The sequence below is a fragment of the Amblyomma mixtum genome, chromosome 10 (genome assembly GCF_055824585.1).
Source record: "Amblyomma mixtum isolate Tamu chromosome 10, ASM5582458v1, whole genome shotgun sequence".
Classification (NCBI taxonomy): domain Eukaryota; kingdom Metazoa; phylum Arthropoda; class Arachnida; order Ixodida; family Ixodidae; genus Amblyomma; species Amblyomma mixtum.
The window spans coordinates 47,033,188-47,051,063 of NC_143021.1; the positions used below are offsets into that span (position 1 = coordinate 47,033,188).

A 17,876-nucleotide genomic window follows, 5' to 3' on the forward strand; every position below is an offset into this window, starting at 1 on the left:
GCTTTTATATTTACCTTGCTTTGGTACAAAAACGTTAGGCATCACTGCGGCAACCCGCATTGGGAAAATCCGAAAGCACAGACGCCTCCACGGCACTCGTCATCTCTCTTTGCCCCCCTATGATACTCTTTGCACCTCTCCGCTCTTAATTAGCAACACATTAGCCTTCATTAGCACAGTAATTAGCTACTTATTCGTGAGTAATTGTTATAGATTTTTCATCCTCATTCATTAAGGTTAGCGATAGCAATCACTTTGTTTCACACTTTTCTTCAATTAATCACGTTCACTCTAAATACACCCATTTCCACGTCAATCACGCATTATGATTTTTCAAATTTGGCGCCATCGCTGCTTTTCCGTCCATTTACCATATCCCTATCCTGAATATTCAAGCGAATAACCAGTTTAGCTTCAAAATAATTAACTAATTAATATATGGCAATCAAGCTTGTATTATCGATTAATTATCACTAATTAAGCATATTTCAATCCAATTCAAACGTTATTTTCACTCCTTTGACTATTTTTCCACAATTTCACCGTCTACGGTTGCTTTCTCGTCCTCTCACTGCATCGATGTCAACGCTATTTGACGGTTTTTGACATTTTTGGCTCTAATTAACAAATCAACCTATCAAACTAAGGTTTTTGGGCATCGTCCTCTCGTCATCCTCTATCAACTACAGTCATTCGGTTAATCCTACCTCTTCTGAGCACGCCAGAACCACTGCCGACAGGTTTTGCGTACACGACCTCGCCGACATAGCCAAGAAAGGCTTTCGCCCCAAAAATCACTTGCGACTGCAGCAATTGTCCGTGTCTCTTTGTGATTCTTCCATATGTGTTCGTGGTTTCCTCTGAAATAATGTTTCAAGAATTCACGTGAAATATGCGGTGTTAGCTGTAAGATGACGAAATTCTCAGCATCTTGTCTGCCAAAGCAAACACGTGTGCGCGTGCCGTCGAAGAAAAGAGAAGGTTGGAGTAAATGCTGCTCATTGCTGGCGAAGGGGGCGTAGCCCTGAACGTGTAGAGTGGTGCAGTCTCCACTTCGTTAGGGCACTGGCAGCAGCAGTGCATCGCAAGAAAGAACGGGCAGGTTCGGGAAACCGATATCCGCGCCTCACCAATGGGGCGTGCGCCTGGCGCGAGAGAGAGGGAAATGGTACATTTGGTGCTGCGTGTATGTGCAGTATATGAGCCTGGGCGCGAAGAACACAGACACGGTGCGCGCTCATTTGCGAAGTGACGTCACTCTTCCAGCCAGGGACGAGCGAGGCAGCGTGCACCAGTCTGGCGGGACTGCTCCGTCGTGGTCCTCGTCCGTCGGATTGTCGCAGTGCCTTTTAAACAATTTGAGTTTTGTTTGCTTGTCTCAATCTGGTGTTAGTGCACTTTGGGCACAAAGCTTTTTGTAGTATTGTAGTCTCTCTCGTGTGGTAGTTTGCGCTTGTTACAGTGTATTTCAAATCACTCTGTGAACGTTTGGAACGACCGCACGTCACGCCAGAAAGTGAAGGCATCATTCACAGCACACGCTGGTTTCACAACGACACACGCATTCACAGGCTTTTAAATGCACCTGGTAAATCGCCTTAAAAAGAAAACGACGCAACGACACATCGCAAAACGTCGCATTCTACGCATAGGCGGCAGCTCATCCGCTCCACAGCTACCTAAAACCTGATGCTCGGTTGACGGTAACGCCAAAGCGCTCACACTCTGGGCAGTGCATGAAGCTCCCCCACTGAGTTACTGAGAAGTTTCATGACCATAAAGCCGTTGAAGAACTTTGGTAACAGTCATATCAGTTTTTACGATTTCGAGAAACCAATTGCTCTCGCCGCTGTGGCGCGACAAAATTTTGCCATTCAATTAGTTTTATGACATGGAGTGGTTGCTTTGCCTGCATGTTGTTTCTGAGAGCAAGTACCTTGGCACAATGTAGCCATATTTTGTCGAGCCACAGCGGTGAGATTAATTACGCTTTCGAAATTTTAAAAATTGATATGATTATTACTTAGGGCTGGCGATAGACCTTTACTTGGAATAAAGGGCCTATCGGTAATAGTTAGCAATTGGAATTTAGTAGGTCGCTTTACTACTTCGCTTGATTCGCCTATTTTGTGACGTACGCTAACACTAGTATTACTATGCCGCAAAAACTTCTCTTTACCTCAGAAGCCCTGTTTATAAAGATTAGTGATCACCTTCTCTGAAACACCTGGTACATGCGAGCCGCCGCGGTGTCTCAGTGGTTATAGCGCTCGGCTGCTGACTGAAAAGACGCGTGTTCCATCCCGGCCGCGGCGGTCGAATTTTGAGGGACGTGAAATTATAGACCGCCGTGTAATGTGCAATGTCTGGGCGCGTTAAAAAACCCCAGGTGGTAGAAATTTCCGGAGGCCTTAACTATGGCGTCCCTCATAGCCTGAGCTTGTTTGGGACGTTAAACCCCCATAAACCAAAACCTTCTGTATGGAAATCGTTATGCTCTGCTTATTTGTCTGCCACCTGATTGATAGTGTGAATGGGGTCTATTGTCAAGTAACGTATAGAAGCGGCCTCTTGACCTGCTGCGGGCAGAAGTACGGCAGCCTTTCCGACCCACGTGTGTTCCTTGCCTGTTTCCCTGGAATTGATTTATGCGCTGCTCAAATTTCTTTCCATTCTTCGCGACGTTGTCATAGAGGATATGTGGACCAGCGGGCGGAAGCGTTGTCATCATGCGTTGTCTGAGTGCGTCGCCGTGACGCAGCGTTCAAGCGTTGTCGCGTGTTCGGGTCGCGAGGCCTATAGCTACAACGAAACGCTTCTCACACTGTGCTCCTAGTTAGAAGAAGCTGGCACTGGAACTAGCAAGGACAGAACCGCATTGATTTGCGCTCCTTTTTTTTACAGCCTGGCACTCCGGCCTGTGCGGCCAGGAGATACGGCGCAAGACGAGATATCGATACCGGGGACGTCTCCTGACGAGCGTCTTCGTCATTAGTTTGCACTGAGGGCAGTGCCCCGCTCTCACAAAGCGACAAAGAAAAGGCGAAACAAGAAGAAAACACAGGGGACAAAGCAGACGCTTATCGGGTAGAGCTCTTCTACTTCTACAAAGGAATAAAGGAACAGGGGAGTGCGTTTTAAGGCGAATATTCTTCTGAAGGGCTGGATGCGTACCTGTAGGTAGTTGTTGTTGTTGTTGTTGTTGTTGCCTTGGTGGCATGGCACATACCCACGACGGGGGATTGGCCAGGGTTCAGTGAGCAGAGCCCAAAGAAGGCAAATTGGTACCAAGCTAATGGATTACCTTTTGGGGCCAAGCAAATGATTAACTTTGGGTACGTATTGCGAGGAATTAAAGATGGAATTATGGATAAAAAGAAATTACGGGAAGAAATGAATGAAAAAAAAACCGGCATAAAGATTAGAGAACTGAATACCAGAAAAATTCTGAAGGATTTTGCAATGTGGACATTTTGGGTACCATTAGCAAGGGAACCTGCCGGTAGCAATTAGGTAATTGTGGAGGAAATCGCAAACTTGATGCAATGCAAAACCTCTGGCGCTAGCACCGAAGGACAGAAGAAGCGGAACCGACAAAGTGAGTCCCATTCGAGAAATTGGAATTTCGAGATACGTCCTTCTCTGAAGTGCAAACCTCCGGCAATAGAGTAGGAAATGCTCCAGTGTTTCCACCTCTCCGCAAGTCGCACAAAGGTTTGAGGGACTGAACCCGCATCTGCATAAATAAAGATTTAAGCTGGGAATTCTGCACCGCAGGAGTGTCATTGCAACCTCACACTGCCGGGATTTACAAGCACGAACCTTCCATGGGTACATGAGATGGTGGTAGTCAATAGTAGACAGCAAGGGATCGTTGCACATAGTGGTAATATGCTGAAAGCGCTGAAAGCGAGACATTCCGAAAAGGATCAGATTAGGGACGCTACAGGCGACCGGTGCATTGAGAGCAGATTTTGCTAAAAAATCTGCTGCATCGTTTTGAGAAATACCGCAGTGACCTGGGATCCAAACGAAGCGCACCTCTTTCACCCATCCAGGAATGAAATACTTCAATGAGCGGCTCAATAGATCGTCCCGTTTAGAATCCAGCGCCAACAACACAGAGAGGCAATCTGACAGAAATATCACTTGGGAGACACTGGGGGGAATCTTTAAAGCAGCCAGCCCAAGAGCCATAAACTCCGCTAGAAATATGGGAGTGTAATCCGGGACTCGAAGTGAATAACTCCAAGAGAGATCCTCAGAAAAAATGCCAATGGCTGCGTTCTGGCCAGCCCCGGACGCATCTGTAGCAATCACGCTGTGGTGGGGGAAAGAGTCAAGGTGTTCTGAGAGGAGACTAAGTAGGGTCCTGGACGGCAGATGCTTTGAATTAGGTGGGAAAATATAATCAAAAGCAATATCCACAGGGGACGTTGCAGAACCTACTCTACACACAGAACTGAGATCTACACCAATGACCGATAAAAGGTTTTGAGTAAAAACGACCTGAGGGAGGCGAAACCTTGGCCAATGATGACTAAAAAAGAGAGCCGGGTGGGAAACAAAAATAGGTGTAGCCACACCAGAAGCAGACTCAAATGCCCGTAAGAAAGTCCTGACAGTTAATAGCTGAAAACGAGAGTTAAGGTCGGGAATACGAGCCTCCAGGTACAGAACTGCGGTGGAAACTGACAGAGGGAGGCCGAGGCAGAGGCGCAGGGCACGCCTTTCTAACAGCAGCAACGGACGGAGCTTGTATTTGGCGGACCCAGAAAAGAGTATGCCGCCAAATTCCAAAGTGGGTCTGAATTAGGCTTTGTAAAGGAGTAGGAGCGTGTCCCGACGCATGCCAAATCTCCTATTGCTTATTCGAAGTAGCCGACCCAGCGCACGCTCTCCTTTCTCAACGATACTCTTGATGTGGGGCCGCCAGTCCATACTACCATCATAAATTACGCCTAGATACCGCAAGGATTCCACCTGCGGTATAATGTCCGTGCGATATTGTAACGATATATATAAAGGCATGTTAGATTGAAAAACTAACACACTGCTTTTATGCACATTTAACACCAGATTAATGTTATTCAGCCAAACCTCGAGAGCATTGAGGTAAGCCTGAAGACAACGATACAGGGCATGAATGTCGGTTGCCGAGGCAAAGAAGGCAATGTCATCTGCATAAACGTAAACTGTAACGTCAGGGTGGATGGGAATGTCACACATCAGAATATTGAAAAGGAGTGGCGAAAGCACAGAACCTTGTGGCACACCTCTGGTCTGGGCGTAGGTGTCTGAAGTGAAGGAGCCGTCAGTGCAAAAAAACTGCCGTCCCGCTAAAAATTCGCGGGTCCACGCATAAACGTAGTACGGCGGGTGTAGTGTTGACAATTTCGTGAGAAGGATAGAATGTTCAACACTGTCGTACGCTTTAGCAATGTCAAGCGTCACTAACGCTGGGACTTCGTTTTTTCGCATAGCAAGGCGGATTCTGCTCTCTAAATCAACATGGGCAGACCATATTGAGCATCCGCGGCGAAAGCCAATCTGGGCTGGACACAATGCATTAATTTCTGAAACATGCTTTGACAGGCGGCTGTGCACAATTCTTTCCACGAGCTTTACCAAATTGGATGTTAGAGCTATCGGCCGAATTTTATCAAGATGGAATCCTTTTTTTGAATCTTTTAAGAGTAATACTATTTTCGCGACCTTCCAGGAGTGCGGCAGCCATGCAGCTTCCAATGAAGCGTTGACCAGATCGAGAAGGTCCTGAGTGAATTCTTCAGCTAAGATTTTCAACATACCGACCGTAACACCGTCCGAACCCGGAGCCGAAGATTGCATCGCAGAAACTACAGTTAGTAGTTCTGATTTATCAACCGCCACATAGTCTGAGCAGGGGAAGGGGTCGAACAAGGGCACTCTGCGCTTCTCCTGAAAGCGTAACGCGAGCCCTTGTGCGATTCGCTCTAACTCATCTTTCGCCTCATATGTGGGGACAGTACAGCCGAGCTTGTTAACTGCATTGATGAGGAGTGGATATTGCGTTCCATAAAACGGTACAGAGCCTTCCTATTGTTTGGGGCTGACAAATAGGCATTCAAATTTTGATTGTAGTCATCCTTTGCCTTTGCTATTGTTCTCTTAAACGAGGCCGAGAAAAATTTATAGTTGATCCAATTAGCAGGGCACTGATTATGCGAAAGGCTCTTCCATGCTGCTTTCCTACGGCGGAAGGCTGTCTCACACGCAGCGTTCCACCATGGGGATGGTGATTTATTGCTGACACCCGACCGCACAATGAACTGGGAACTCTCTGTAGCCTTCAAAACAGAATGAAACACTCGCTGAGCCCTGTCGTTTCCGTTGGAACAAACATCAGATGAAAGGGAAGCGCGCAAAGACGATTTGTAGGCTGCAAGTTTAACTAACTTTCGGGCAGAACCCTGCCCATGGAGTGAGCACACCAAGATGGTGAAAATAATTGGCAAGTTGTCACTAGACGTACCACTGTCAACTGTGGACAATGCCCCTATACCTACCCCACCTGCTGCCAAAGACAAATCGAGAACTGAACTCGAATTTCCATGGATGAAGGTTATGGCCCGAGAATTGCAGCAGCGCACATTATTTGCCGACATCCATGTCCATAACATCTGACCATGAGAGTCAGTGTAGGTATCCCAGACAACGTGATGTGAATTAAAGTCTCCAGCAATAATGACCCTATTAGAGTTGCCAAGCAAACTGTCCAGGTGGTCTGTTCTGTTTACTCCTGCTGGATAATATACGTTAGCAACTGGGACAGGAGCACAGTGCGGCAAAATAAGATCAACAGCTAAGAGCTCGCAGTCGGGAAGCATAACCTTTTTATTAATTGATGCGCGGTGACACAGTTTTGAAGAAATCAGGGTCACTAACCCACCGCCCCTACCATGTATGCGGTCCGCTCGAAAAACACGAAACCTATTGAATGAAAATGATTTTACAGATGAGAGCCAAGTTTCTTGTAAGAGCACTATATCTGGATTATGAGAAGATAAAAGAAGTTTTAAATCTGTAAGAGAAGAAGCAAGAGATCGACAGTTCCATTGTGGAACCTTTACACCAGCCATGTTAACTAGTCGAGAATAGAGGCCGAAACAGCCTCCTTTAGCACATCAGACTTCGAGGAGACTTTAGCAGGCCCTTTTCTAGTCTTGAGCTGGGGAACGGAGGTCTTAGAGGGAGAGGTGGAAGCACGACGCTTCTGTGTAGGTCAGGTCATTTCCACATCAGTAGTACAGACACTGCTGCGAGGAAGACTAACTGGGACGCTATCGAGAGGTGGCACGGGAGTCGGTATATTGGAAGATGATGGTCCAATCGAACTTTCAGCACACGGTTGAAGGGAAGTTGCCACTGGCGGCACTGCAGGTGGGAGATGACAAACTGCCTGACTCGCAGCAATCTCAGACAAAGCCTGAGTAAAGCTGCTGAGCATACGCTCTACCACAGCTGACAATGCTTTTTCGACGCTTGACACAATCTTGGCAGACAGCGTGGCTTCAAGGTCGGGAGTAGAGGAACGCACAAGGCTGGCGTAAGAGTGATTTCTGCGGTTAAGGAGCGCATGAGCGTCTGCTCGGGAACATCTATTTTGCTCAATTAATTCCAATATACTCTGCTCCTGTGACCGTTTTTCGCAAGTGGCATCATCAGCACTGTGGGCGTTACTGCACAAGCAACAGACAGGTTCACCAGCAGTGCAGCTGTCGGAAGAGTGACCTTCACCACACACCCGGCATCTAGTCGCCGACTTGCAGGCTTTACCACTATGTCCAAATCGCCAACAGTTTGTGCATTGCAGAGGACGAGGTTGCAACGGGTCCACGCGATATACAATAGGCCATATTTTCAGCTCAGAGGGGCAGGTGAGACCAGCAAAAGTTGTAATTACCGACTCTGTAGCAACACGCACTCCTGCGACCTCGCGCGAGCAACGGTATACAGAAATAACTCCGGCTCCTGCGTCCTGGAATTCCTCCAGAATTTCTTGGGCGGAAGATGACGGGTCCACTCCACGGACAATACCCTTGGTGCACGCAAGCTGTTCCGGAATGAAGGCCTTAACCGGAACTGCAGTAAAAGTACGACACCGGAGCAGATCCGACACACACTCAGTGTTTGCCGACTTACAAAGAATACCACGCCTCCCGAAAGGTCGCACTTCAGAGATGTCGAGATAGTGATTTGACAGACTCTTCAGTTCGTGCTGGATCGCTTTGGAATTCTTCATTTTTAGTACTTTATCACCTAACGGTACAAGCGCCACCGGAATTGCATCTACACCATTCCTCCCAAATGAAGTCAGAGGCAAGCTTTCGAACGGCAGACTGGCGAACCAGGCTGCCGAGCCCCCACCCGGGGAGGTGAAAGCCATGCCTACAGCCGGCGCAAAGGCAACCTCACATTACTCAAATCTACAGTGCTACCCTGAATCCTGACCAAAAAACCCCGAACGTGGAACGGCCTCACCAAACAGAAACGCCCGGCACCACCAGGAACCAAAGCAGATAGGCAGGCAGTCCGAGATCAGATCGGTCGGTGTCGCGATGACGGTGGCTGACCGTCCTCTCGGGTCACCGCCATTATGCGCCTTCTTTTTTTTCGCAGGTTTTTCTCTAGCGTGCGTTTTTCGTCAATGCTAGGCATATTCTATGACACAGGCTAACTTTTGAAATGTTTTGCTCATGACCAGAAAAAAAAATACATCATGCAAAAGACATTTGCTGTCCTTGCTACTCCAGTTCTCTACTCCTTTAAGACCCGTAAAGTTGTGTCTCGAAGCTGTTCATTTGTGTGGTCGTTAAGCAGAAGATGAGGAGAATGATTCAGCCGAAATAATGTTAGGGCGAAGGCAAGTGCATACATTTTTGTGTGAATTGTCCAAAGGTCCACAAGTATTTCGTTCAGCTAGGGATCTGCAGTTTACGCCTCCTTTCTGAGTGGAACTGAATCAGCTAAAGCTTCTGCTCGGGCACCAGTTGGAAATTTTTACATGATCGGAGCTGCTTTAATATCAGAAGCCGATGTTCTTACTAACAAAAGCAGCAAAATTTCGTGTGTACAGCTTGCGCACTGATTTTTTTTTCATTTACTCCCAAAGGATTTCCAACCAAGTCTCAGTTTGCTCTTCCTGACGTCACTTCCTCTTTCTTTCCTCGTGCCGCATCGAAAGCCAACCTGCATGACTCTTCCTTGCTGCCGAAAGGACCTACTTTGCGATCCTATGGCCACAGTCATAGCAACCAACAACATATTCTGAGGCACCTGAGTCACATCGTGCGTTCATGCGCGATGTCGGTACCATCGGCTAATGTCAGCGGAAAATTCGGCAGCCGAGTCCAGCAGTTAGCAGCAATTTCAGCTGATCATTTTTTTTTGTTGAGAGGCAACAATTTCTGTATGAAATTGAACCTCTTCCATGATATATCGACCGCTAAGACGTGGGTGCATAGGAGAACAACTGGAACGGGAAATTTCTGGTTTATTGCTCTGTCGTCAATAAGCAGTTTCATAATGACCTTGAAGTCTTGAATAATTTTGCATGTAAAAGCAAAAACAAGATGGACTCCCGAACGTTAGCTCCCTAAAATAACGAACACTCTCAGGCTAGAATAGCAAGTGCCCCCACTTGCGCTTCCTTCAGATATACGCTCGTGTCCACGAAAGTTGCCGCAAGTATAGCTTTATATCCTATATGGGCCCCGACACCTATACTCTTCCTGGCCATTTGGCTGCTCTCACTGGTGCAGATTTGTGTGACACGGCGAGATATAACGCCAAGGCTGACCCGGCAGAGGAAGAACGGCCGATAAGAAGCTAGAATTCTCTAGACAGGGACTAGAGGTCTGTTACGGCTGATAGTATACACGTAAAACTGAAGGATTTGCTGATCTCGATCTCAGCAAGTTGGTTCATACTGCCATTATAATAGCCTCGTGTCGTGTCTCTTTGCTGTGTGTTCTCTTGTTGGCTGCTGTTTTAGCTCTAAAGGGTTTGGTTTACCGAATACTGAACAAATTTTGTAAATCTCCAAAGAAAGCAGATACTTACCCCACAGTCGTTGGCGCCGTTCCCACACATTGCAACAACGTATCTGAAATAAAACAAAAAGGACTCGTTTAGATCAAGCATGCCGGAAGATTAGGGAAGCCCCTGCTGTGAACTGCGGAGATCCCGATGTGCGGAGTGCTGCCCCTTGAGAAAAATATATACAGTAACGAAATGTATTCGCAAGCAGGCCCGCCCTTGGAACTAGTGGCGCACGTGCACATTTAGAATAGAACGAAGTTGCTTCACTGACCCGAGGGTTTGAAGGTCTTCGACCAGCTCCACTTTCTGTTGAGGTGTCATTCTAGCGAAGACGACTCCGTTCACGAGCAGCTGCAAGCACAAGTAAAACAAAGCCTTAAGTAACTTCATGGTTCATGACTGAAGAACACCGCAAGTTTCTTTTCATTTGATCTCAATGCTTGCTGCATGCACTCAAGTTCTACTACTTGTTCTCCTCCAGGAGCCCAATGTACGTGGCATTAAAGAAATAACTTGCGTGTGCAACGCTACGCACTAGTTGTTCACCGCCCACAATATTGCCTCACGCTTCCCAGGGCCACAAAAAATGCTGGCCTCGTGAGATTTGTTGTACTGTTCTGCACTCTTCACGGACCTTATTGCTAAAGCTGAATAATCATGACGTTTGCGTTTGCGCGGAACTCACGGCTGGATATGGCAGCGCGTGTTTGCCTTCAACGACGGGTGAGCAGTTACTACTCGATGTCGAGAACACGACCAACACAAATTCTCGTAAGACGCAGGTTCGGCGATGGCCAGATCTGTTTATTGCCGACGGATCCCGTCGTGCAGCAATGCTTATCAATGCTGCAGCGAAGTAGTTTTTGTGCGCCATGTAAAGATGATTCCGATCGTCAGCGTAGGCGCACGTCATGGTAAACAAACTGTGCGATTACCTTTCTACGAATAGGTTAATAAGAAAACGTGGTGCAATTTTCCTGGAGGCGAGTAAAAGAAACAACAAAAGGAAACCTTTGTACTGAAAAGAAAGTAGGTTAATGCGCAGCAGTATTTTGTGGCAGGCATATAGCAGTTTAAGCCAAGATTTCAAAACTTACGCAACATAACCTAATTATTGATTCAGTCAACCACGAAACAAAAAATCCAGCTTATGGCCTGCAGATGGCGCAGTAGAATTGCGGTAGTGATGGTGGTGTTGGTGGTGGGTGTGGAGACACTAGCTCGAGTAACGCTAAGCTCGTCTGACTCGCGTAGTGCACAAAGGCCGTCCTCAGATATTGCTGTCTTTTTATAGGGAAGCCTGTACATATTCATAAATGGCGATGTAATTATTTGCAGAGATGAAGCAAAAACATCCACTACCTTTTCGTAGACATCCGGGAAGTGCGATCGCAGCACTGCGAACGACTGCCCATCCACTGCGAAGCACACATCCCCGGCCTCAGGTGCAACGCAGCGGCCCTGTGGAGGGGGGCAACACAGCGCGAGCTGTTCACGCATGCAGCGGAGACAAACGCAGTGCAAGGCGCCCCGGAAACTTATTCTTCTTTTGTAAAAGTGCTCTTTCCCACCCATCTGCAAAAAATGTAATGGGGGCCAAGTACCACTCAAGCTGCCAACAACAAGCTTTTACCTTGGCCTCTTCCATTTTCATGTAAATGGACACAAATAGGATGAAATGAAATGAAATTTTATCACCCCAAAAAACTGAGCTGTGAAAAAAGCAAGTTACACCATATGGCCATACACTGTAAGCAAGAGCACTGACGATGTGTTTACGAATAACCAATGGGCATACAAATCTAAAAGAGTAGAATAAACAAGCTACCTTCCACAGCTCGGTACATACATGGCCTAAATGTGTGCTCTACGACATATCAGCATCGAGATGAATTCCTAGGTATTTGATCGATGATACATATTCAGTAGGGTCGCATGTGCAATTATCACACGTAGGTAAGCGTACGAAAACAGATGTACTAAAAGGTATATTTTATAAGGGCTGTGAAAACAGATAAGCTTAGTTTTCGCGCTATTAACCTTCATTAAGTTTATAAAACCATCTCATGACTTGCTGCATGTCATGTCGGAGATTCGAGATTGCGGATTCACAGTTTTGGTGGTGAGTAATTAGTAGGGTGTCGCCTGCATATTGGAAAACCGTACTGTGGTGTGCCATAGCACTAAGATCATTTACATAAATGTTAAATAACAGAGGTGCTAAAGCGGAGCCCTGGTGTACTCCGTATGTGAGGACAATCGGATCACGTTCAATTTCCCCCAACGCTACGATCTGTGATCGATTCGTAAAGTAATTCAATAAAAGAGACAGGAATGGACCACGAAAACCATAATGGTACAACTTCTGATGCATTATACTGTGATTAATACTGTCGAACGCTTTGGAGACGTCTAGAAACAGACAGCATGCAAATTCATTGTTTTCACGCTTGCTGGGCTTACGAACCTCGAGGTAACAAGCCCCTTCTTCACTATGGTTCTTGCCATTCCAAGCTCATTAAGACAGGCATCATAGGGTCCTGTTTAAACAGGTTACCAACAAAATCTTGCTATCACAGGCTGCACTCCCGCGTTCTACACCAGGTAAAAAGGCCGCTCTCGGCAGGGTACCCCCTAGAATGAGTGGCTGAGTCGGCCCTAAAGAAGAGCAGGTCAGAATCAGCCACACGGGACGGCCAGTAATCGGACAACAACCGCAAACGTGTCCCTGTGATTTCATATCTACATGGAATTTGACACTCCATGAAAAAAGTGGGGAAAAAAGCAGGTGTCGATGTTGTGTTTTTCGCGCCTGATTGTCTGGCTCGTCTGTGCCGATCTGTTAATGTGGTAAAAGGAAATGTGGCTAAGTGCACAACTAAGCATCAGTTACGCTTCATCCCTTGTGATAAGGGGGTTGTTCATAATATCCCTCTGTCCTGTGGAGGGCAGTACGTTGGACAGACGGGACGATGTATTAATAAAAGGCTGAGCGAACACAGCTATAAAGTTTGTAAAGTAATTTCCGGTCACCTCGGCATTCATTGCCGGGATTGTGAATGGGAAAAGAAAAAGAACAAACAGTGCGTACCGCTACATCCTGAAACTACAGTCATTGCCAAAAACAGGGAAAAAACTGCTAGGGAAATTATCGAGGCGTCGAACAAATTGAAGCAGGGAAATGCATGTAGCAGCACTCCTTCGCTAACACGACTGCAAAAAGAGCTGTCACTCCTAGGGGCTGATAACGTCTGCTGATTTCTGGCGTGCTTCTGTTGCTGCTGTCGCATTTATAGTTTTTTGCACTATGTACATATTTCCATACTGCCGAAATCTATGTATTTATTCTTGTATGATCAGCAATAAACCCTCACTTGTTAGAAGGAGCTCTGTCGTCCGTTTCCTTGTCTCTTGCTCTTGTCTTCGTTCGCGCTGTTTATTCAAGAAGTGAAGTCTTTATTTCATAGCAAAGTACAAAAAGAAGTACTGGTCAATCTAAGCACATAGTGCTTGTTAGAAGACCAGGCAGCCAGTGTTGCATCCTTAAACTGGGATATAAAGCAATATACATTCATAATATTCACATAACGGGAAAAAATAATAATACACGGTAAATACAATTAATACAATCCTATGCGAACAAAATATAAAAACGAGAAAATATAAAAAACGAAAAAAAGAAACCCGTCAAGTTTCCCACTTGACGAAAAAAAAAACACATATTACAAGACAAAGTTGAACGCCATTTCCTTGCTTCTCTCAGCATTACAGCTCATGTTTTAAATCGTACAGTATCTCACTTACTTCATTGAATATTTGAGGTACATAATAATTTCTGGCTTTCTTTCCATAGTTCGTAAAGACTCGTGGTTTAAGATATTTCTCAGTTTTTCGTAGTAATACATATTTCTTTACTAATAGCTTAAAATTGTTAGAATAATAGTAGCGGGTCAACACATTATACTTAAATAGCTCATGCACTGGAAGTATTCCTAGTAGGCGGTATTTCTCATGTGTCTATAAATGTTCCCATTCCGTTCCATAGGCTATGCTATTGACAATTCTTTTAATTATTCAGTTAATACTTTGTTTTGTGTGGTCAGAACCCGTACGATACAAGGTGATACCGTATGGGATAATTGATTCGGCTAATGACTTATATACAGTTCTTCGAATGTTGACAGGGCTTTTCCCTCGAAGGTTATACATCATGGCTGCGACAGCCCTCAGTTTTCTGCGAACGTAAATGACATGGTCACTCCAGGACAGGTGCTGGTCAAAAAAAATTCCTAAATACTTGATCGCTGGCTCGAACTGTAATGGTTGGCAGATGCATGAATTACAATTAGAAGAATGCAAATATATGTCCCTAGTTAACGATATCGCCTTATGAGGTTTTCTGAAGCACATTAATTTCGTTTTTTGTGCATTTATAAAAATTAAATTATGAGCGAACCAACCTACAATATACTTAAGAAAAACCAGCCAAAAAGACGGGGACAAAGGAGAGACGAGGCACACACAACGACTGGACTATCAACTGTGCTTTATTGAAAAAACAGCCAGTCTCCAAGAAAACCCAACAGAGCATGCGCAGCTCAACGGCACCGCAAAACCAGCACAAAAAACAACAACAGCGATCTCGTAAGATAGTCAAACTGCGGTGTCAACGGGACAAGTAACCTAATTCTTTCTGCATCAACGTGATAGAAGCCGTGCTAACACAGTTATCTCCATGATTGCTAATGTGAAATGCTTCGAGGATTTCCCGCTCAACCTTACCCTTGCCTCTACCGAGAAAAGTGACATTGGAAAACAACGGGTAGCACCCGCAATCGCGGCAATGGCGAGGCAAGTTTGCTCCGTCAGCCGGAGTCAGAGAGTTATGGTGCTCTCGTAGCCTTTCATTTATACACCGGCCAGTTTGGCCGATGTAAACTTTTTCGCATGTCAGCGGAATCTTATAAACCACCCGTGTCGCGCAAGGAACATAGCAGTTTTGATGCCGCGTCGAACAAACAGGTGGTCTAGTTCTGCCACGCGCGACACGAGAACACAGGCTTGAAAGTTTGCAAGGAGCAGAAAAGACAACATTGACCCCTTGTCTTGCAGCAACTTTTTTGATATTGTGGGAAGCCCCATGCACATAAGGCATCACCTCAAATTTTCTTCTTTCAGCCCTAGTAGGGTCAGCCACCTTTTCGTCACGGCTCTTAATTCTTTGCAGCAACGACTCTGCCACAGCATTCAAAAGCGGTTTTGGGAAACCGGCCTCTTGCAAACGCTTAACCTGGTTGTCGAAACTTGACTTCATGCTATGGTGGCAACTCTTCTGCAGAGCATTGCGAAAACAGCTCATGGCAATCCCTCTCTTGACGACTTTTGAGTGTGCAGACGAATACGGTAATAAAGCCTTCTTACTCCTCGGTAAAAAACACCAGCATACATGGCCATCGTCACGAAAAGTTAGTTGAAGTTCTAAAAAACGAATCGACTGGTTAGCGGGTAGTTCAAAGGTTAAAGAAAGGGAGCTTGAGCAAGCTTTAAAATCTTCTAAGACATTTTCTACAACCTCATGCAAGGAGTCAGTCGGTGAAAGATTTAACATTATCAAGAAATCGTCAACATATCTAAAAACTTTGCACACTCGTTTGTCAAGAAAAGAGCCTAAAAGTGTCTTGTCAAACATTGCTAAAAAAATTTGGCACAAGATAGGAGCTACGCTGGCACCAATACAGATTCCTTTTTTCTGTATGAACAGACTGCCCTTAAAATCTACAAGGGTAGATGAAAGATAAGTAGTTAACAGTTCTAAGAACGCATCGATGGAGATGCCACAAGCATTTTGGAAGGCAACTAGGCCGTTCTGTTCAATCACTTCACGCACTGCAACAAATAGTTCGTCATGAGGGATGCTGTAAAACAAGTCTTCGATGTCAATAGAAAACCCAGCGTTGGCTCCGGGAATGCCGTCCCTGAGTACTTCAACCACCGCAGCTGCGCTTGCAACGTAGCAGGGGTCCTGCACATCAAGGGACTGCAGGTGTCGCTGCAAATACTGGCCCACTAACTTTTGCCAGGTGTCAGCCTCGGTCACAATGGCCCTCAAAGGGCAGTCCGTCTTGTGCGTTTTTGCGGAGAAAAAGATTTGGAGGCGATTACCTTTGCAATTCTTCACCCTCTGAGCCAGATTATCCAAGTTGTTGGCTTCTAGGAGTCTCACGGCTGTGGTCTTCAGTTTTGAAGGCTTGCGTTTCGTAGGAAGGAAATTCTTGTGTACGGCTGCCAAAGCCTTATCACCAAACGTGCTCGTAGGAAGAACCACAAACCCTCCTTCCTTGTCCGCTTGAAGAAGTGTCAATTTGTTTTCGATGAAGTGGTCCACCACTTGGTGAAGAGCAGGGTCCGTGTGCCTTTGTTGTTTACTGTCTATCTTGCGTAAGACGTCAATGCCTTCAGACAAACACCTCTGCTTCTCGTCTCTCTCGGCTTTCTCTGCCACACGATGTACAGTAGCAAGGAGCTCATGTCTGCTGACACGAGGCTCCATACTGTACTTGGGCCCATTCTGTAGTAGGTCATCAATTGCCTTAGGTACTGACGTTCCTTCCAGATAGGTAACAGAGCCTCTGTGCACTTTTGACTGTTCCTTTCTTGGTAATTCCCGCCGAAGCTGATTCCAGTACACCTCAGTAGCTTGGTCTGCGATGCGACGGTGTTCTTGAAGGCGGTGTTCTTCTTCTCTGGGTATCTTTTTAAGTGTGCAGTCTCCGGAAAATCAGGCAATGGTTTGCGCCAGCGCAATCGCTTTCATCACCTGCCGAGCGCGTGCCCTGTCTGATTGCCTTAAGGTGAATTCGGCGCCCAAAGAGCTCGTTGCCTTCTTTGGCCTCCTAGAGCCATCTTCGGGGCATTGGAAGCGGATAGCCAAAATTTGGAAATCCGAGTGCTGGAGACAGGTGAGACTCCTACATGACTGGCTTCGAGTTTTGTGCCTCACCGGACGTAGCGAACACCTTGGGGTTCGTTGCCTTCAAGAACACCGTCGCATCGCAGACCAAGCTACTGAGGTGTACTGGAATCAGCTTCGGCGGGAATTACAAAGAAAGGAACAGTCAAAAGTGCACAGAGGCTCTGTTACCTATCTGGAAGGAACGTCAGTACCTAAGGCAATTGATGACCTACTACAGAATGGGCCCAAGTACAGTATGGAGCCTCGTGTCAGCAGACATGAGCTCCTTGCTACTGTACATCGTGTGGCAGAGAAAGCCGAGAGAGACGAGAAGCAGAGGTGTTTGTCTGAAGGCATTGACGTCTTACGCAAGATAGACAGTAAACAACAAAGGCACACGGACCCTGCTCTTCACCAAGTGGTGGACCACTTCATCGAAAACAAATTGACACTTCTTCAAGCGGACAAGGAAGGAGGGTTTGTGGTTCTTCCTACGAGCACGTTTGGTGATAAGGCTTTGGCAGCCGTACACAAGAATTTCCTTCCTACGAAACGCAAGCCTTCAAAACTGAAGACCACAGCCGTGAGACTCCTAGAAGCCAACAACTTGGATAATCTGGCTCAGAGGGTGAAGAATTGCAAAGGTAATCGCCTCCAAATCTTTTTCTCCGCAAAAACGCACAAGACGGACTGCCCTTTGAGGGCCATTGTGACCGAGGCTGACACCTGGCAAAAGTTAGTGGGCCAGTATTTGCAGCGACACCTGCAGTCCCTTGATGTGCAGGACCCCTGCTACGTTGCAAGCGCAGCTGCGGTGGTTGAAGTACTCAGGGACGGCATT

At 46.3% G+C, this 17,876-nt stretch overlaps 1 protein-coding gene across 19 annotated transcripts in view; it reads right to left on the reverse strand.

Moving 5' to 3' along the window:
- Positions 1-17,876, reverse strand: part of LOC149325704 (polyamine-transporting ATPase 13A3-like) — a 783,814-nt gene that overhangs the window by 276,948 nt on the left and 488,990 nt on the right. For all 19 annotated transcript variants that reach the window (XR_016286322.1, XR_016286321.1, XR_016286323.1 and 16 more), the window contains 3 exons: positions 11,446-11,544; positions 10,355-10,434; positions 10,105-10,147 (listed from right to left, as the gene is read on the reverse strand). Coding sequence is in view for 16 of the 19 variants with exons in the window: in XM_089563621.1 (XP_089419747.1) it covers positions 10,105-10,147; positions 10,355-10,434; positions 11,446-11,544 (222 nt within the window). In the remaining 3 variants the exon portion in view is untranslated. The remainder of the gene's footprint in view (positions 1-10,104; positions 10,148-10,354; positions 10,435-11,445; positions 11,545-17,876) is intronic.